Raw genomic sequence first — 22,620 nt, forward strand, 5'->3', positions numbered from 1 at the left:
CCCAGAGAAATAAAAAAACTGGTACACAAAGATATGTGAATAAGAACACTTAATTCGACTCTGTCCTTAATTGAAAAAAAAAAAATCTTGGCAATAAAGAGGTGCCAGTTACCGTCTCAAAGCTTTAAGCCCACCCTCCTAAATTCTGCTGGGGCTAGAACTCTGCAACCCACATTACTGTTTCATTATTGGCTCCCTCTGAAGCTCTGCTAGGGAGGGGGTACCACAGGGAAACTGAAAGGCTAGAAAAGGCTCCTTGCCATTTGCTTCCTGTTGGCTTATCTGCTTCTCGTGTGAGTGAGCATCCTTCTAAAAATGCTTCTTCACCCTGGTAGCTGCAGTTCCCTCCTGTAGCAGCAGCTGGGTACAGTGTGCAGTTTTTCTAACACCCTCAGAAAGAGCTTCGTTGCACTTTTTAGACACAAGCACCAGCCAGCTGGATCTCTCCTCAGAAGTCTGAGTTTCAGTTCCATGGGGCTCCTATTCCAAGCTTTTAACCGTTCCAATGTCTTTCCTTCATTCATTCACCCAGACCTGCAATTCCAAATTGTAATATCTTAGTGTGTTTTGTTTTCCCTTTTATGTTACATATTTAACACTCTTTTATAGCTGGGCACTATGTTTATATTAAATTCTCTGTGGGAAAACAAAAAGTCTGGTTCCTCTCTCTTGACTAGATCCAGACTAACAGAGCAAACAACACATATCAATAAAGAAATTATTTAGTAAGTTATAGTAGATAAGCACTTTGAAATACTATTCAATCATTAAGAAAAAAACCAGGAAGCTCGCCACATCTTCAATATTTTAAGAATATATATTAGAATATATATATCTTAAGAATATATATATATTTGTAAATTTTATATATATATAAATTTGCATATATATAATTTACAAATTGGGTCTCTGCCATTTAATTTACAAATTGGGTCTCTGCCATTTGACCTAAAGGGATTTCCACAAGATGAGACTGAGTGTGAAGAGTACAATGAGCAGTGGTATGATATAATTATTTGTAAAACGTAAAAGGACAGAACCTTTATAAGAAGTGCCTATGTGTACATATATTTGCGTGTAGACACGTATTTGTACATGACTACACAAGGACAAAACATCAAAGAGCGATATGCATGAGTGTGTTAGCATGAATTTTTTCGCGGGGAGGGCGGTAGTAGGAGGGCAGAGGGAGAGACAGTGGAAGAGGGAAAAAGAGGAGAAGATAAGGCAAAATATGTCCTTAAAAAGCAAAAGAGCACAAGAGCCTTTTGGATGCCTGTTTATGTTAAAATTATATATAGATACACAGAATTATAATGCAAATATGAAGTTATAACTTTGTCTATTGGCAGGAAGTAATATCTATCCACGAGATATTATTAAGGTAAAAAAGAACAATGAGTAGAAGTTTTCATTTCTTTAAAAACAAGTATACAGAAGCTCTACGCATGTTTTCTATTTACATATATATTTTTGACTGAGCAAAATATGCTCATCCAATATTAGTTATTAATATACCAATCTACTCACAATGGCTTCAGTCCCTTAGCATGGTGGGACTGAAGGGGAGCAGTGAGGCCCATGGGGGATATTCTAGCTTTTTCTGTAAATATCTTTGTATTGTACAGTTTTACTTGTTTTTCATAGTCTTTTTTTGGTAAGATATCAATACATATACACATATATGTATATATCATAAAAAGAAGTGTGTGAGTGTATGTGTGATCAAAAAGAGCTACAAGGAACATTTGATGCTTATTCCTCAAGACAGTACAGTACCTGGAACATAAGGCACTGAATCAATTATTAAGTCAAGTAGGATTAGTGAAAAAGTCGCAGGATTTGTGGTTACCTGCATTAGAATTGCAGCTTCATGACTATGTGGCCGTAAGAACATCATTTACCTTCTTTGGCCCTGTCTTGCTGAATTTGCAAAATAGGCCTCAGGACCTTATAGAATAGCCATAGAAGCAAATACGATAAACTCTGAGAAAATATATTCCAAACTGTAAATCACCATGTAAATATAAACTAGACTTATTAGGAATTTTAAGCTTGGATTTGCTAGAGTTAAAGAAAGATCAGTGAAATGAACACTTACTTATAAGTGGCCACATTTATTGTTAAATTTTACTGATATAGGATTTTCTGAAAATACTCTAAATTTTTTTTAAATAAGCATATCATTCCCAAATACCAAATTTAATGTAAAAACTCACTCATTTTGCTAATTATGATAATGAATAACAGCTTTATTTGTATTCAGATGGCCCAAACAATTGTGTTAGCTAGGAAATAAAAAAATACAAAACTCATGCTATGGAAATCTCCCCTCCATCCCTAAAAAGTTGTGCAAAAACATGCCCTTGATGTACACACTTCTAAAAAAGACCGTCTACTGATGAATGACACGTCAATCTGAACAAGTTAGTAATTGCAATTCCTAGCATGAGAACAAAAGGATATGTTTATTTTTAAAAACTCTGCACATTCCAGTAGTGAAAATGTTTCAAACTGAATCTTATTTGGATGGAAAGAAGTACATAGTAAGGTGATCACTGGCTTAATGGCCAGAGCACCCGGGAAAAAGCCCTGGGGTTTATAATTCGCACATCATCCAGTTATGAAAAGGCAGAAAATAAGGAGCACTGAATGGCTGTTAAAATGCAGAAAGTGAGGATTTCAGTTCAGTGGCACGTGTGAAAAGGTGATTACGGTTATGTTTTTTTTTTTTTTAATAGTACAAGGAATGAGGTCAGTATACGCTTTTAGTGTACAACAGTTGAACCTTATAAGAGTATAATATATGAAGTTTTATTTGTTCCCACAATTCTGTTCTATATGACTATGTTCGCATTAAAAACAAGGAGCTCACCACTCCTCTAGTATTCTAAGAGTAGACACATAATTTACAAAACTTCTTGTATTTTTTATTGATCTTTATATAAAGTTTGTTTTGCTCATACACTCTCACAATAATCTTCTTACTTAATATTGCCAAAAGAAAAATCTACCATCAGTTTCCTTAAAAAGATTTTTTTCTTTGCAAAACACAAAATATAAAGACCCCTTTCTTATTAATTATATGATTGTTTTTCCAATAAATGCTTAACATTTCACTGATCTTTAGGCTTTTTTTTTTCTTTCCTGTCTTGGAACCTCAGAGTTTCAGCAATAATTAAAGACATCTTATGTTCATTTATGTTCCAAATGTTATAGTCACAGGTGTGCTGATCATCTCCATTTCTCTCTAAGATCCATGCCCCACTCATCTCCACGATGCCATGTGCTCAGGAGGCACACCTGGATGGATCTCATCTCAGTCTCCTTTGTTCTCTGACTTCCAATTTCATTTTATCAATGCAGAGCCCCCATAGGTGATTACAGGAATGGAGGATAATGAAGGCAGAGTAATTTAACCCTCCTTGGGACATCAGCAGAGGCTGGCCTGTCCCTAAATTGCAGGTCTCAGCATTTGTCAGGGAGCCTTTTTTCACAAACCCTTCTCTGTATCTGGAATCTGGAAAGTGCTCCTTCTCCTGGAGTCTTCAAGCCTGTGGGTAGAAACCACCCACTGCTGTTTCTAGCCATGGGGTAGTGAACTATCCTTTGTATTCTCTATATAATCTGCTCACACCGGTTGTAAAGACTATTAATTCTTTTCAAATTATCCAATTCGAAAGTGCCATCTGTTTCTTTCTAGACCTGATGGATAAAAATTATCTTTAGTATTCCTTGTACAGTTTTCTAAAAAATTATTATTAATTTTTGCTATTTTGATTACATTAAAATCTTAGAAGATCACTTTGGAGGTATGGTCATATTTGACCAACCACAGTCTGCAGCTACTAGAAAATCTATCACGTACCTTTCAAACCACTTTTTTGAATGAGTTACATTGTTTTCTTCTGTGGGTACAATTTAGGAATGGAGACATGTTTGTAATACAGTTCACACATTAGAGACCATTTAAAATATGCTGTATAGTGGGATGTTTTCATTAGCATTTTTCATCTTCTATTCTAGTAAAAGCATTTCAGTAATTATATATTTCTTAAGACACTGTCAAGGAAAGTTCAGGCTAGATTTTTTTATTAAATTTTGGAATAGGATTAAAAAATTCTAAAATCTACATGGTAGGTGTATGTGTGCATTGAAGTGTGTGTGTGTGTGTGTGTGTCATGTGTGTGTGTGTGCCATAGATTTAGTATGAAAAAACACAAAGCTGTTTCTATGATAAATTCAACAATACATTCCTTATCTGAAGGCATAAAATTTAAAATATTAAACATTTTGCAATCCAAGCAAATGTATGTTTAGGGGAATTTATGATGCATGCAAAGGTTGGTAATTCTTACTCTGTACTTGGGAAGAGCCTCACTTAAATGGGATGGACCTACTTCAAGCATTGCATTACTGTGCTCGACTTCTATTCTTGCCCTGACTCCATTATTCAACTCTTCCTCTCTCTTTCTTTCTGTTAGTAATAGGTAAAGAAACTTGACAAGATACAGAGGACAAACCAGTGATTGCCAGAGGAGAGGAGGGTTGAGAGGCTGGGTGAAAAAGTTGAAGGGGTGAAGACATACAAATTAGTAGTTACAAAATAGTCATGGAGACGTAGAATATAGAATAGGTTAAATAGTCAATATTATTGTAATAGTTATGTACAGTGCCAAATGGTGCTAGAGTAATTGCGGGGATTACTTCATAAATTATATAAATGTCTAACCATTGTACTGTATACCTGAAACTAAAACAAAAAAACAAAAAACCAGAAATGTGATGAAATTTTATCCTTGGGTATGTAAATTCTCATTCTGTAAAATATCTGAGGAGACGAGATTTTCCTAGTTAAACAAATAGGCACACAACCTACGTATGAATCAGAAAATCTGACATATCTAAGTTTCAGGTCTTTTTCTTGTTACTTATTTTTGGTCATTTTCTGACAATCCCTCTTATATAACAATATTGTCCCAGGAAGAAGTCTAGAGTTACATATCTAGAGTTACATATCTTAAGGCAGCATTTAATGGAGCTCTTTTTAGGAAGACAGCCTGAAAGTCAACCTTAGTTTGCATGAATGCAAATCTCACCCGTGGATGAGAAAGATCACAGCCGGACTGTTTCTAAACAATCAGCAGCTTTAATATATCCTTTCTCTTTTTACCTTTATCTTTCTCTGTTGCTACCATCTTAAACTATTTTAAGAACAAACCAAAAATTTGAATCCACACAGTCAGACAAGAATTTCGGGATTCTTGTCTATTATGATTAGACAAATGATAGAGGGTAGGAAAATAAGCAACCTCACAAGGGCCCATAGTAAAATCAAATTTAATTTTTCCACATACACACTCTCTTTAACCCAGGAGGAAATGATTAGAAATGGCACTGGAGAGTTATTACTTAACATAGTATTATAACCAATAAATAGTAAATTTGTCAGAATGTTTGGGCTCAAATTCCAACCACACTACTTCTGGTGTGACCTTGGGCAAGTTACTTATCCACTTGCAACTTCTGTTGATGCATCTGTAGAATGCTGATAATAATACAATCCTCTCAAGGTTGTTGTGAGAATGAAATTATTCAGTGGGAATTAAATTAGATAAAGTGTTTAGTGTGGAACATAATATGCTAAACAAATGGTAGCATAATCTTATGCTTTATATAAGTTTTGTATCTTATTTATGTACAGCCTGTTTTTTATTACATTAGTGACATAATCTGTTAGAAATAGTTCTGAATCCATTATTTGAAAATGTGAAAAAATTAATTTCAGACATATGTTATGAAGCATTTCTTCATAAAATTAAAACTACCCCTTCTAATCTCACCTATGGACAGTAGTAGAGGTGCAAGACCTCATCAAATAGGATAAAACTATATGGAATGGGACGGCTGCCTCAGGCACTCACCTAAATGACACTCACAACCATTAGCCTCAGTGGCTTTGGTCACTTACAGAGAAGTCTTAACAAGTTGGCACATTGTAGTAAACAACTATGATGAAATGTGTGGTAGTAAAGAGATGGGAAGAAATGATTTATGGCTACCAAATAAGACATCAATTAGTAAATATATAATAAGCATAGTAATAACAATAAAAAACAATAAACATCACAGTGAATTTTCAGTCCTTTTCCTCACTTTCATTTATTTATGGCCCATTTTTGATAATGTAACTGGTTCAAATTCTAGATCAGTTCACCAATCACTAGCGTACGATTTGGGGCCACTTTACTTCTCAGTGTCTCGCTTATTCTTTTTTTAGGTTTTTAATGATTGTAAGTATTATAAATACCAGACTAAGTAGGATTTCTGGAACACTTTCAATAAAAAGGCAATTGAAGGGAAAGGTTTGAAAATGCAAGGTTTTAGCCACTTCACTTCCATGAACTGCCTGATTCTCCACCATGCATGTAGAAGCCACCCCAAATAAATACATGATGGAAGTCAAAATTTTCTTGCTATACAAATTCAACTGCTATAGAAACCTCCTAGCTCCTAGTTCTAACTATGCTACTGTCCACAAACTTCTCTAACATAAAAATTGTGGAAACTCGTTCATAAATAACAATTACTAACAAAATTAATTTGGGTGTAAGTTTATATATATTATTCTACTACTATTACTTGACGAATTGTTTCTCAAGAGAAGGGACTATATTTCAATTACATTTTTATTCTCTTAAATCCAATCCAATACTTGCCTGGAGCATCAGAGATGTTTAATACATTAAATAAAACTATGATTCATTCTTTATGTTTGTTTCAGAGAGATATTAGCATAGGTATTCTTGAGATAGACAGCAAGTATACAATGGTAATTTATAAGATATTTCATTCATGCATAATAAAATATGCCTTTATTATTATGCATGTATAATAGTAAAATAAAAACTCATACCTGTTTTTTAAATGTGGTAAATTATAAAGTTACAAATACAAAGCAACATTGAACTGATTTTGGCCATAGCATATTATATTTTGGATTTCATATACAATACTATCAAATCCTCCATGTGGTAACACTATTTATGAATGTTTAGTAGCAGTACTGAATTAATCAGAAGCTGTCATACTTTGACCTAGGATGGTGAGCTGATATTTTAAAAAAGAGGTGGAAAAAACAGTAGACTGATACCCTGAAAGTGATACCTGAAATTCCAGTATTATGTTATTCTGCATCTACTTTAGTTGATACTCTCTCAGCAAAGATACTAACTTTTATATATTTGAGCTTCTTTAGGTTTATAAAGTGTTTACATAATTTCAACTACCCAGATGTAAAAATCTGAAGGGGCTGACCTTTAATCTCAGTGGAAATCACTGAGATCCAAGACATGCACATATGTGCACAAAAGAACATGAATTAATGACTATTCAAGACATTTGAATTTCACGTAATATAAAGAATCTCTAGGGATAAAACACAATACAATAAGGTCTGGCATATCTGCTGAAAATTCTCTACTTCAGTATCAGAAGTTCAAAAGGCATTAAGACCTTTGACCACAAGGAGATTAAAAAAAAATGAATAAATTTTCCACCACATTCTGTGGGATAAATAAAGATTAACGGTTCCTAGATCTCCACTTATAATAAGATAGTCCAGGGAATAATTTAGTTTCTAAATTTTTTGACAAACATAAAAATGTAAAGTACAGAAATTTTATCAAGAATACAAGAAGATAGGTATACGCAGTCATCAAAATATTGGTACTCAGAATAAAATGACTCAAAATATCGGGAACTCAAATTGGTGGTTTAAAATAAAATAATGTTAGTAAATTATTATTTATCACCAGGAGATTCATGTGCTTATGTAACTGGTTTTCTGAAAGTCTTTATAAAACAAAAAGCACTGAACTTTTATGATGGCAGGTTCTAGGAGGCCTATCAAATCTAGTAAATATGATTCAATTTATATAAAAAACAAGCATCTAATAGATACTATTAGTTGGTTTTAGTCATAATTTAAAAAATCTGCTTCACAAGACAAGATGCACAATTTTATATATCTTTATTTAGTAACTTGCAAATTACTTTTATAGTAATAGGTAAGAGTCATTTCATAGCCTTCCAGATGATAATATTGATTTCAGATGTTGATGCTAGATAGAATTAAAGTCAACTAAAATCAGACAACATAAAAAAACAATAAAAATCCATTATTTTTCTAGAAAATCAAACAGAGCTTAACCTATAAATATGTATGTAGAATTTATCATGTTAACAGATTACTAATATGCTCCCTTTGCAAATGGAGTCCAAGAACATGATGTTCCATTTGTTTTGTAATGGTGCTGACTTGTCCTGGGGCAACTCCAAGATTAGTCGCTTGGGGACAAGTGGGTAAATCATTTACAGGCAGCTGGCAGGTTGGAGTGCAGCCATTTGCAAAAAAAAATCATCACCTAAAAACCAAAAAGTTCACAGAACGACCAAAGTTTGAGTTGGCTGCTATTACAAATCTAGAAAGATTTTATCCATAGTTATTCAAATGGGCAAATTAAATTTTTTCATAGAATTTAATGGCCGTGTGAGAATAAATGTTTTAACAAGACATATAAATTTATAATGTCTTTAGAAAAAATAAGTGTCCTGAAGTATGTGATGTTATAGTTGCTGATTTATTTTAGTGAGTTTATATTTCACAATGGGTGATATAAATCATGCCACTGAAGAAGAAAACATGGATAAGGAAAATAAGGTAAGAGAAAATAATGAGAATTTAAATGATAAAAGATAATACATTTTCCATTTAATAAGTGCTTTAGAAAATTAATTTAAGAGCAAATCCTCTAACTTTTCAGTTTGTAATTGTGAGGCAGTTCAGAACAGCATGTACCGGCACAGAATCTCAAGTCAGAAATCGCAGGGCTTAAGTCCTGGTTCTATAATTTGTTGATTAGCTGTGCAATCTTGGGAAACCTACTGAACCTCTCTGTATCTGTTGCAGCCATTGTAAAAGGTAAATAACAATAATACTCATCATTAAGCACTTTTATTATAAGAATTAAATGAGATGCTTCATGGAAAAATTTTAGTCTCTATCCAGTTAATATGTTTTTAATTTTCATTAAACTATTATGTTTAGAATATTTTATTTTACATGGCTTCCAATGATCTTCTAAAGTAAATGTTTAAAAAAATGATAAAAAATATAAGCAGTCACTTATGTTTAACTTTTAGGTTATCACTGCATTTTATGGCATAGAATTACACATTTTATTAAAGCAATATTTTAAAAGTAACACTATGGGGAAATATGTCAGCATGAGCAATCAAAGCATCATCAACTGTCAGATTTAAGAAGTACCTTTTGAACTTTTTATTTTTACAGATGAAACAGATAAGAATGAGTGAAGTAATTCACTCATAGCCCTAGTTAACTTGTCGCACCTCAATTTCTGCCACAAGTTCAATATTTATTCAGCTGAACTTACTCAGTATTCATTATTTCATTAATTTATTCATCCAATCAACAAATACTTATAGACACTGCTTGTTGACAACACAGTGAATAAAGTGCAAATTTAAAGGACATAAAAATAATTAAAATTTATAATATATGTAAATTTCATTGATGATAAAGAATGTTTAATAAGTGATGAGTGAAGTCATCATTTGAACTTCACAGAAGTAGTAAATAATAATATTGGTACTTGTGGAACTGCTCTGTTTTCTTTCTTTCACATCCAAAGGGTATTACTTGTGACTACTAATTGTGGTCCGATAATTTCATAGCATCGAATATCATTAAAAGTCATTTTTTATTGCTTTTTCCTCTCCCAATGCCACCCCTGCCTCCAGTAACCATTGTAACACTCTTTAGGCTGAATTCTTTCTTTTTCAGACAGCTAAAAGTTGGAGGGCCCTAGGGATTACCTTTTAGACTTCTTTCTTCTATATTTAGTCACTCATTGGAGACTCTTCTAGTTGAATGGACTTAAGCACAACCAATAGGATAAAGGCATCTGAATTCATAACTCATTGTCTGATCTCTCATTTGAACTTCAGACTCATCTGTCCAACTCCTTTCTCATCATGTCCAACTACCCACTTAGTATCTCTACCTAGATTTCTAATAGGCAACTCAAATTTACTTGCCCAAGTCTAAGTCATCTCTAGAATGGTGAGGGACAAGAGCCACTCAAATAATCTAGAGCCTGCCCAAGATAACTGAAATTGAAAGGTGACATAAGTATCCACATCTTTCATGGAGCCCTTGGTATTTAATTAAAGGAATAAATTTTAAAACAGAATTTTAATTATGTTCAGGAAAAAATACTAACGTGACACTCATTCCTTATATCCCAGCACATACATACACAATCCATTATCCTCATGGCAACCAGAATTATCCTTTAAAATAAATCAGGCTACTCAGTGATAGGAACCCTGTGAGCATTACCCACTGTAACACTGCATGGTCATAATTAATTGGAATTATTTCTGGCCAATCCGGAGTAATGGGGACCAAATTTATCTTTCCATCTGAAACAACTAAAACACCCCAACAAAACATAAGAAACAATGGCTCTCAAGATAGGGAGCAACAAAGGACAGCAATCCTGAGAGATGACATACAAATGAAATCAGCCCTACGGTTCATCCAGATTTCCTCCTAGAGAGTTTCTAGGTAATAGCAAGCATATGGAGGAAAAAGTCCAGCAGAAATTGGCAGGTTCTCTGAGTTGAGGAGATGGTTTTGGGAGTCAAAGACAACCAACAAGGTGAGAGTTCATAGAACTCAGTACCAGAGAAGAGATAATGGCATAGCAAGTGAGCTCAAGAGATGCTCAGGGGATCCTTCAGATAGTCAGCTGAGCATTGATCAGCACATGCATGTGAGGAAATTACCTGAAGGGGCCACCTGAAAAGGTTAGTGAAAACAGTGCCCAGATATCATACAAGGCTAGGAATAGTGTTTATTACTAACAGCTAGAGTTGACAACCTTATAATTTACAGATATTGGTTACAGTATTATGGGGGTCTTGCTTAGCAATGAGAAAAAAGAATGACCCAAGAATAAAATCTGTCTTATCTGGCTTAATACAATCTCAAAGCAAGACTGAAAAGAATCACACTGTTTCCAATGAACTAAATTCCAGGACAAAGTTCAACAATATTTTTAGAAATATACATATATCCAGTACACAGTGAAGTAAAATACACAATGTCTGTGATGCAATCAAAAGTTACTAGGCATACAAAAAAAAAAAAAGGCAAGAAATACAAACTATATTGGGGAGAAAAACCAATCAACTAAAAACTGTTCTATAAATAACAAGGATGACAGAATTACTACACTAGGGCATTAAGAATTACTATGACTCTATTCCATATGTTCAAGATGCTAAAGGCAAGCCTGAAAACATAAAAAAGTAGATATAAAAGAAATAAAAAAAGACTAAATGAAATTCCTAAAGGTGAAAACTACAGTATGAGATGAATAATGCACTGGTGGAATTAACTACAGATTAGATTTACAGAAAAACAATCAGTGAACTTGAAGAAAGCAAAAAAACTCTTTAAAATGGAATGCAGGAAAAAAAAAAGATGAAAAAGATGGAAAGGGTATCAGTGAGCTGGAGGACAAGTTCAGGCAGCCAAATATACACGCAGTGGGAATCCCCAGTGGAGAAGAGAGAGAGTAAAGAATATTATTTTCTAAATGATGGATATTATAAATGCATAGATCCAAGACATTCAATTAACAGTAAGCACAAAAACACGAAGACACTGTATGAAGGCACATCATAATTAAACTGCCTCAAGCCACAGATTAAGAGAAAAATTTTCAAGCAGAGAAAAAAAGACATTATGTAGAGGAACAAAGCTAAGATTGTCAGCAGATTTCTCACTGGAAACAATGCAAGCTTGAAAACAGTAAAGCAACATCTTTAAAGCAATAAAAGAAAAAAGAAATTTTCAATTTATAATTTTACCCAGTGAAAATATCTCCCCAAAATGAAGGCAAAATAAAGACATATTCAAACATACAAAAACTAAAAGAATTCACCACCCTCAGACTTGCTTGCATTACAAGAAATGTCGAAGGAAGTCTTTCAAACAGAATGATTACTGATGGAAACCTGGATCTCTGCAAGGGATAAAGAGCACTAGAAATGGTAACTATTGTCAAGAAAGAAAGTGAGGGAGGGAAGGAGGGAGAGAGGAAGGAAAATTATTCTAGCTTTCATATCTTGTTAAAAAATTAATTCGTAATGAATCATAGGTATAAATAGAAAACCCCAAACTATAAAATTTCTAGAAGAAAATACAGGAGAAATCTTTGTAACCTCAGGTTAGGCACAGTTTTCTTAGATAAGATACAAAAAGCCTAACTCACAAAATTAAAGATAATGATAAACTGAACTTCACCAAAATTAAGAACTTCTGATCTTCAAAAGATACTGGTAAAAGAGCGAAAACACAAATCACATATTAAATCAAGGACTTTCATCCCGATTTTACAAATAACTTGCAATATTCAATAATAAAACAAACAACTCAAATATTTGCAAAGATTTGAACAGATTCTTCACCAAAGAAGGCATTCAGATGACAAATAAGCACATGAAATATGGTCAATATTTTTGGTTCATTACTAGGGAAATAAAAATTAAAACCACAATGAGATACCACTATGTACCAATCTGAATGGCTAAAATTTAAAAATAACAAACAAAAACGATTGACCGTTTTAACTGTTGGCAGGATAAGAGGAAGTGGCAGCCCTACACTGATGGTAGAAATAAATAATGGTACATCCACTTTGAAAATAACATGGCAATTTCTTAAAAGTTAAATACACATCTACCATATGTCTTAGCCATTTTACTTTTAGATATTTTACCCAAGAGAAATTAAAACATATGTCTATACAAACACTTGCACACAAATTTTCATAGCATCCTTATTTATGATCTCAAAAAAAAAAAATCTGGAAACAATCTAAATGTCCTTTACCATGTGAAGAATTAAGTTGTGGATTTTCTATGCAATAGAATATGACTCAGCAATAAAAGGGTTAAACACCGATGCACAAAATACAGGTGGCTTTTTAAACAATCACGCTGAGCAAAGGAACCAAACCAAAAAAGAGTACATGCTTTTCATAATAGTACAGTTCTAGAACAGAATGTCCAAATTCTAGAGCATGCAAACTAAAGCATATTAGTTGTTGCCTGGGGATGAGGGTGGTAGAGAAGGGCAGGATGGGGGAATTACACAAGGACTCAAGGAAATCTTTGGGGAGAAGGTTATGTTCATTATATCGATTGTGATAATGGTTTCAACAGGTTTATAGGTATGACGGCATTTATCAAACTTTAAAAATTTGCAATTTATAGTGTGCCAATTATATCTCAATAAAGTAAAAATATATTAATCAGATCATACCACTCTTCTGCTCAAAGCCCTCTATTGCTTTCCCTTTATTTTTAGAATGAAATTTAAAGTTCCTACTAAGAGTCAAAAGGTTCTATATGAACTGACTCCTGACTAGTGCTTCATCCTTTTTTTAAAGCGGTTCTTTCCATTGTTAACTCCGTCCAGCCTCCCTAATGATCCTGAAAATGGCAAGCATGCCCCTGATAAGGAGCACTTGCTGTTCCCTCAGCTTCACACACCTTCCCTACAAATATGAATTCTTCTTCCTTACTCGAATCGAATGCCACTCTGAGCAGCCTTCTCTGACCACACTATTTACAGTAGCCCCCACACATTCATCATATTTCATTTTTATTACTGCAACCCATGTAGCTCCCTGGCTATTATAATCATGTGGTACTATATTAAATAATTGTTTATTTATTTATTGTCCATTTTTCCCAACAATGTGACAGCTATGGCAATGGAGAACCTGTTTTGTTTAGTGCTACAATTCTATTACCTGGGACAGTGTCTAACATACTATGCATTCAATAAAGATATACTGATGCAATTATCTAGATAATACTAAAGCCTTCCCAGAATGCTATTATACCGGAATAGCCTTTGTCAATTCTTTAAAATTTTCTTTTTTTTATTCTTGTGATATGCTGCAGTGTTATATGTGCTAGAATTAAAATCTTAAAAAAAAAAAAAATTTGAAGATACTGATCCTAACCTAGGTTTTCCCAGAGTGCAAAGAATCTTGCTGAAATGGGTGGTGATGTCTGAAATATATAAGATGTTATGATGCCTAAGGGGTCTAAAGTAAAAAAAATGTAGGATATTTAAAGAGCCTAAGGGCTGTAAAAAAAATCAATACTAAATGACACTAAGTTATAGCACATCTAAGAACTATAATAAAAAATTTAAAGTAGTCAATTAGAATGCTTTTATTCTATTATTGTCAACAAATACTTTTTGTGCACATATGAGCAAGAAATTGTTTTTCATTACAAATAAAGTCTTCCATAAATGTAATTTACTTTGTTCATACTTTTTAAATCCTATGTCTTTTTTTTTGGTTTCCTTTTCTGTAAAAAAAAATCAACACTAAATGACACTAAGTTATGTCACACCTAGAAATACGATAAAAAATTCCAAAGTAGTCAACTAGAATGCTTTTATTCTATTACAGTCAACAAACAGTTTTTGTGCATGCATGAGCAAGAGACTGTTTTTCATTACAAAGTCTTGCATAAATATAATTTACTTTGTTCATACCCTTTTAATATTATGTCTTCTTTTTGTTTTCTCTCATAGTACACAAAAGTGAAAGGGCTAATAAATTTATGATGGACCTAACACATTTAGTTGCATAGGGCATACAAACCAACCATACCTAATGTATGTGAAAGTAGAGAAACAAGTCTAGGTCCGTGTCTAAACTGCTTTAAACCACATCCTTGTAGCTTAGGCACAAAGGCAGAGCCACCTATGTTCATGAAGAGCAAAGATGGGATGTACAAGGCAGCATTATGTTTGTCAGTGCCCCAAAACAGAGTCGTGGTGTCTAAGTCTCCTTTAATTAGACAACTTCTATGGTTATCCTCACTCTCTCAAGTCACCTCCCAGCATTCACAGCTTTCTTCAGCTGCCTCTGGAAGCTGTTTAGTTCTTGGTGGTCTGGATGTGCACACGTTGAAGATATGAGAGGGTTTATATGCTTATCTGAAACGAGCAGGTCCTACAGACCCGATGTCAACAAAGAGGTTCAGATTTGACTCATGTTGCTTCAGAAAAAACTAAAGGAAATCAGTGTCTGCTTTCAAACTGGCCTAAATTAGCACAATCAACTGTAAACTGCCGAAGACATATTTTAATCTGATTTCAGGACCTCGAAGCAAACATGAGTCTTTCTCAGTTGATGCTCAGAGAACCAAAGCCTTCTTTTCAGCCATTTAAACTACTTGACAGAACAACGCTGGGTACGTACGGGCATGTTATTCTGTTTCGCTCACACCTTATCAGATCCCAAAATATATTTAGCATCAGGGAGCTTTTGCATATTTTTGTAAAAATATTTTCATCATCTATGATTGCCTTTTAGATTATATGGCACATGAGAGTTTACATTTTGATGTAACAAAATCTTCTTCACATTGTGAAGTAATATATTATTGGCCACCTGGTACATTTATATTAGATACAAAAACATGCCCCAAATGTCTTTATGCCTAATAAAGGCCTCTTTAAAAAAAAAAAATCAGAATGGTGTTTTAAGGAGTGCTTTATGCCAGGTGATAAACACTCTCTCAAACTGCAGCTCTCATAAATGCAAAGCAGAAGAGAATTTCATTCTTCTATTCACGATCTAGCCTGAGAAAAATATTTCACTGCCATACACACAAAAGCCACAGCTGGATGGAGGGCATGAAAGCACTCAGGAAACTTTAAAACCTGAAGTATATTTTAAATTACAAATTACTTCAAACATCATAAATAGTCTTAATTCTCAGGCCCGTTAACTAACCTGTAACTCTTTCCTAAACTAGTTTCTAACAGAAGTGTCACTTGCTGCTGATAAAACCATAGATGAAAAATGTAAAAAAAATAAAAATAAAAATAAAAATTTCTTGAAGTCCATAGTTGAAATTTCAGAAGATTTTTTCAATTTGTCCAAAATAGCGTTTTGATTTTTCATTTCTTTAAAAAAGGTTTATGTGTGGAATAAATCTTTGTTCATATCTCATCCATCTCACAACCCTTTACCACACGATGAATAGTAAACAGATTTGACATTCTTCCTCCATGTGGTACATTACAGAGATCCCTCATAAAGCTTCCACTGATTCATTTTATCCACTCAAATACAAGGACAACTAGACAAATCATAAAAAGGATATAGTAGACTAGTTCATTGGACAACCGATTATTCATCAATTATGGAGGCTGACTGTTATGTATGAGAAAATTCAGTAGGATGAAAAGAGCATCTTACTCTTGACATTTATGCTGGGCGGAATGGCAAAACTGTATGTGTGGTAAGACTGATAGAACAGTGATTTCAAAGTACATCATATCCTTAGTAAAAGAACACTATACTGAAATGTCATGAACCCAAAAATTCCCCACTTTTAAGAGCCTTAAAGAACACTATTCAGTATTTAACAACTAAAATAGTGTAAGAGATAATCATGTAAAATTCGCTAACATGACATTCAGAATAAATTCTCAGGAGAAAATAATTTTCTCTTAGAAAAAGTTTTCAGTTATAAATAATAATTTAAACTTCTTTTATGTGCTAATTTGCAGGCAATTTTTACTTCACACTTTCATGTTAAGATTAAAGTACATTTTCTTTAAACTCTGGCAACAATCATCACTTTAAGACTTCACAAAATCATATCCTGTGGTAAGAACTTATTTTTCTCATTATGCACCTTATGATGGAGTCTAATTCCTTCTAAAATGGCATTCCACTCATAGGTCAGAATACCTGAATGATGATGAAAGAAACAATAAATTGTGGTTCACTTTTTTTCTTGTTGCAATCACTTTTGCCATTTACTTGCCGATATGCCAATATGTAAATTACCTCATCATTACAGGCAGGCTGCATGATTGAACTAATTTTGATTCACAGTCTTTTAAAATGAGAGACTTATTGATGATTACACACCAACTGAGAGAGCTCGGTTTTAGTCTTTGCTAAAGATCGAGGTCATTGTAAGTATGACCATCCCTAACCCTCTCCTCTCAAGTTACTATGCTTTCACCTAACTTCCTTCACTGCAGGGCACATTTTGTCCACCATTATATGGTTGGGTCCCGGTATAGGTCCCGTTTCACTGATGTCAGCTGAAGACCTACTTCTTGTGGATCAGACACAAGGACAGTTTATCACCTATAGCAATGGTAGTAGTCAGAGTATCAGCATTTGTGCTGGTTCTCCATGACCCAATTCACACTGGGCAATGGGATGAGAGCCAAGTGATGTCTTTACACTTGATGGACTGTGTAAGAGGAGAGAAACGCTAAGCTTAGGAAACCCATATACATTGTAATAGCCAGTAAGCATGCCTGCCCTGCTCTGTAGAGGGAAACTCTCTCTCTCTCTCCTGAGGCTCTTTACTATATAACATCCTCGGGAAGATAATATCAACACAGACAGACAGTGCCCCTGCCAGCAAGATGTGCAGAAATGCAAGGCTCATACATAATTGTATTCCAACATTAATCTCATTTAATACAATGCATTCCAGTTGTCTTCACTGAATAGGTTAATAGTGGGATGAAGAAATCCTAAAACAGGAGGTTCACAAAAAGCTATGCCTCTTGCTACTCAAGTGCTACCAGAGGACATGTAGTGACAATCAGAGCCAAGAAGATTTCCTTGTCACCTACTGCAAAGAAGAGCCATTACCATTTCTAATAAATAACTTTGACAGTATGGATATCTCCTGTCGTCCACTCAGATCCTTCAGACTGCATGTTGTCCTTTTGTGAACTATTTTCTCTATTGTTTCTTTTATGTTTATGTTACTTTTTTATCTGCTTCTCTTTATAAGACATAGGGTGTGATGTAAAACACACTGTCTGGGAGTCAAAGTCTGGGTTCTAAACTCTATTCTTCTCCATTAGAAATATGACCTTGGGGAAGTCATTTAAAATTGCTGAGTCTGTTTTGTTTTATGTAAATGAGGACAACTTTCCAGCACTGTTCTGTTACCTAATTATTCTTTAACTTGTTTCATGGTTTAATTGCTCAGGATTGTTATTGATGTGTATGTGTCGTGTGTGTGCATGAGGGAGTACAGAATAAAAAGTGAGAGGAAGTGGAAGAGACTGCCTTTAATATCACCTTAAATTTGTCTTTAATGTCACCCTAAGAAAATTTAATTTGCCCCTAAGAAAAACCAACATACACACTCATTTATTGACTACCTGTTATGCAGTATATTATGAAAAAAATGTCCAGTACGGAATTTTCAAAAAGCACTTATTCTGGCTAGTAACTGTGCATAGTACATTAATCTTCACAAAAAACCTTGCAGGTAGGTGTACCTCCTGTCACCCCGATTCTGCCTCCCTTTGTAATAGTGGTCTTAGATAATTTACTTAACTTTTAAAATTCTTTGTTTTCTCCTTAACTAATCCTAGCAATAATATATACTGAAGATATTCTGAGGATTATGAATTGTTGAATGTAAAGTATCCTAGTACATATCTGATATAAGTGTAACTTTATTACCTCTCGTTAAAAGAAACAGGGAACCCAACATCTTTTCTGCGTCTCTCATCTCTCCAGCCAACCATCATAAGGCACACCAGACCTTGTGAACTGATATATTAAAATATTACTTCTCCTTATGTTAAAGTGTTTTTTATTTTTTATTATAATAAAATATATATAACATAAAATTTACCATTCTAACCATTTTAAGTGTAAAATTCAGTGGGATTAAGCACCCTCACAATGTTTTACAATTCTACTTATTTTGATCTCATCCTTTCCAGGTTCTTTTTGGATATGTTTATAATCTATGAATAAATTAATAGTATACACACTTATGAATTATTTTTTAAATATAAGCACATTGAGGGTGTGTTTATAAGTTTTTTATGATGGGTGGATGACCACAAATCATGGAGACCACTGGCTTAGGGAAATGTTCTTTATTATCCTCTACCAAATCCCCTAATTGAGCTGTGTGCTCTCCAATTGTACTCACTCCTCATTCTTCTTCCCCAGGCTTGCTGTGAACACTGAATGAAGTCAGCTAAACATGACAGTCAATTGACCAGTCTTAAAAGGGAGTAAGCTTCTGTATCTGAAATATTGGGAACTGTCACCTTACATAGGGGGAAGGCTGAGACAGGGAAAACAAGTGAGCACTTTCAGCTACAGTTCAACTGCACCAATTCCTGCCTCCCATATAAACCATTTTAGTTCTTTCAGATGGAAAAGGAAGAGAAATGAAAGCAATGAGCTATGCAAAAGAGAATCTATGTGTTAATTATAACTTCTTTTCCTCATAGGGAACTGTACAGCTTACTAAACAGTTGACTTACATCATCCCATTTCATCTTCAAAAAATTCTATTTTAAAAATGAGTTTGTTAAACTCAAGGAGGATAAATAATTTGCTGATAGCCATCCATATAATTACTAAGGGCCAGAAGAGGGGCTGAAATCACAGTGTTCCATCTTTTTTTTTTTTGCCTTGGACATAGTTACCTTCTCTTTATGGAACAAATGCATCTAAGGAGAGATGCTTGAAGGAGTCATGGGGGCCATGGTGGTTGGTCAGAGCCTGGTCTGCTCTGTGGCAAGCAAGCAAGTATTGCAGTGATCCTTAAACTTCGCTCAGAATCAAAATCATCTGGAGACACCGAAATAAAATTCCTGGTACTGTAATGCTGAAGATTTTGCATCGATATATCTAAAGGATCTCATAAGGGATCCCCATGAAAGCCAATGTCTATTATTTTAAAACATTTCCCAGGTGATTTTATTAGGAGTCAGCTGTAGATTGGCTTTTAGATAAAGAATACATGGATGAGACAAACTGTCATTTTAAAGTTGACAATATTTTCTTCATATTGGATGGATTTAAATTCTCCAAATGATTAAAACTAGAAGATTGGCATTTGAAGAATCAAAATATTTTCTGCATTTTAATGTGGAACTTGATAAAAATTTAAAGTGAAGCTAATATAAGAAAAGTACGTACTCACTGTAAATGAACAATCTCTGGATTTGTAAAGTAATAGAAATTTCCATCTTTTATATTTTTGTTACATATTTTGTTAAGTAATATAAATTAAATATGTCAGTAGCTCAGAACGAGTACTTAGATAATTAGAATTATATTTAATCTAAATATAGATCTTTACTGAACTTCCATGTCCCAATTTTTTTGATGGAATAATTTAAGACTTTTAAGGTATGTATTGTTGATTCTAGTAACCTCCTCTAGAAAAAATCAGACCATTCCATGCATGCAGGAATGAGGGCTGGGGCAGCGGTGGGGGTCTCTTCTGAGGGAAATGGATGCTTCCCCCCTCTATCATACTGGATCAGGAAAGACTGGGCTTTGTTCTGGAGTTGAGAAGAATCTTCTTCACAGTTGGTTTTAAGGAGAGAGTTGGGTTTAGGATCCTGAGAAGAGAGAAAAGGGTCAAAGAGGATTCCAATTAATGCAAGAGAAACTGGCCCTTGAAACCTGGCAGAAGGCTAGAAGGAATGGAGAGAGATGGCCTCACCTCTGGGAACATTTATTTCCACTGGGCTCTAAGAAAACTATGTAATCTTCAGTTAAAGTTATATTTATATATTCTTCACTGATGGTAACATATTGCCAAGCTCTTAGTAATAAATAGGATAGACTGGTGTTTGCTCTGCTTTGTGGAAACAGGAGATGAACTCATTTCTTCCTTTCTTTGAAGCAGGGTGAGGAGAACTTTGCTCTGATCACAAGCCAGCAAGTGATCTCCACTCTCATGTCTTTCTAGTCACCATGCTCCACTACCTCATTCATTACCCTACTGACATTTCCAGTAACATCTTGGGTACTGTTAATGTAGGCATTAGCTCCATGGGGATCCCTTATGAGAAATTCTCATTTACTCCATTATTCCTGGAGAGCAATTGCACTGTACTAAGAGAAACATATGGGAATACTTTAGATTGGATAGCTCAGCTAGTAAAAATTCTGGACTAATAAAGTCAAGGTCAGGAGATTGTTCTCTGTGGTGATCAGGGAGCAATTAACTTAGAAAGAGAAATAATTTTCCAAAGGCAGTGATTAAAGCTGCACCTTGGCCAATGACTGCTGTCATTGTGAAGCCCATGTGAGAGGAGAAGGATGCTTAATCTGTCCATCAGCAGACTCATTAGTCCAAAATGACACGCTAATGCCTGTGGGTGTCTCTGACAGGTCTAGACAGGGAAGAAGAAATAAGGGCAGGGAAATGAGAAGGAGAAATAACAGAAGTGGATAAAAAGATCACATGTGTGTTTGTGGGGATGCAAAACTACAATTTACAAGATATGCAGGATGGTAAGTACCTCAATACATTTTATACCTGAAGGGAGAGTACTTTTGGAATTCCTCATTGCCAATATTATGATGATGACCTGATTCCATTCAGAATGGAGCAGAGAAACCACTCAAAGATCATATCCAGATGATAGTGTGTTGTTGGTCATGGCATCTTCACTTCATGGGCTCTGAGCTGTATTCAGAAGAGGAAAGTTAAATATGCGAACCAAAGATAAAATTATCTATGTGTGCGTGTGTGTAATTACATTCAGGTTTTTAATGAATAAGGAAAGAGAAAGTGTATAATTGTTTAAATCCAGTGTTGAGATTATTAGTGTTTAGAGTCAGAGGGATTGAGTCACCACCTGACCTGCATGGGACAATGTGAGATATTCCTGGAAGATAAACCAGAAAGGTCAGACCCTTTTCACACTTAAAAATTTATTATTTACATATCTCTAGTTCATCTATTTGACAATATGTCAGTGTGAAGAACAGATCTATGATGCTATGGAAATAAATAGCATTTTCATTTGGTGTTGTCCCTGTAGCCCTTTTTCTTAAAAAAAAAAAAAAAAAATCGGCACTCATGACACACACGCCCGGTCAGTTAAACATATATGACATAAGCAGACATTACATCAAAGTTATTCTGATACATTAAAGAAGAAAAGTATATTATAAGAAATAACTATCTTGTTATGTGCACCTTTTGCTATTATAAGTGTAGTCTTAAAGCACATGTTTATTCAGAACTTATCTGAGATAAATTGTAGGAAAATAAAGCATTTGTTTAAAAAAAAACAAAAACAAAAATATCTTTGACTCCCATTCTAAAAGGACTATTGGGAGAAGAAAATACAGGTGGAGGACAATCTTAAATCCAGAAGGAAGCAACATCAGAAATGGCACGTTGTCTCACACTGTACATTCAGTAGAGATTCAAAACAAAGATTATAAATGATCTGAAGTGGCATGAAAGTAGCCAGAACTGTTTCACTCTCTTACTCATTTTCCTGGCTCTCACATGCTGGCCACAGAAAAGTAAGTGAGAAAATATATGTTGAGCAGAATTTCAAAAGATTAAAGATCATTCACAGACTAAGCCAAATGAACAGGGACATACAGAAAAGCTGGTGCGTGAGAGAAATGTAATGTTGAGATGCTTACTGCTGTGGCTGAT

The 22,620-nt window shown here is 34.3% G+C and overlaps 1 protein-coding gene across 34 annotated transcripts in view; it reads right to left on the reverse strand.

The window, feature by feature from the left end:
- MARCH1 (membrane associated ring-CH-type finger 1) overlaps nucleotides 1-22,620 on the reverse strand; it is a 574,299-nt gene that overhangs the window by 123,394 nt on the left and 428,285 nt on the right. For 4 of the 34 annotated variants that reach the window (XM_025050366.1, XM_025050373.1, XM_025050364.1 and 1 more), the window contains one exon: nucleotides 261-534. The exons of 29 other annotated variants lie outside the window; for them this stretch is intronic. In XM_025050366.1, coding sequence (XP_024906134.1) covers nucleotides 261-263 — 3 coding nt within the window. In that variant the 5' untranslated portion in view covers nucleotides 264-534. Of the gene's footprint in view, nucleotides 1-260; nucleotides 535-21,480; nucleotides 21,580-22,620 lie in introns of those variants that run through there. One more of the 34 variants, XM_025050370.1, reaches the window with a different exon arrangement.

This window comes from Pteropus alecto, unplaced genomic scaffold (genome assembly GCF_000325575.1).
Source record: "Pteropus alecto unplaced genomic scaffold, ASM32557v1 scaffold166, whole genome shotgun sequence".
In the NCBI taxonomy this organism is placed as follows: domain Eukaryota; kingdom Metazoa; phylum Chordata; class Mammalia; order Chiroptera; family Pteropodidae; genus Pteropus; species Pteropus alecto.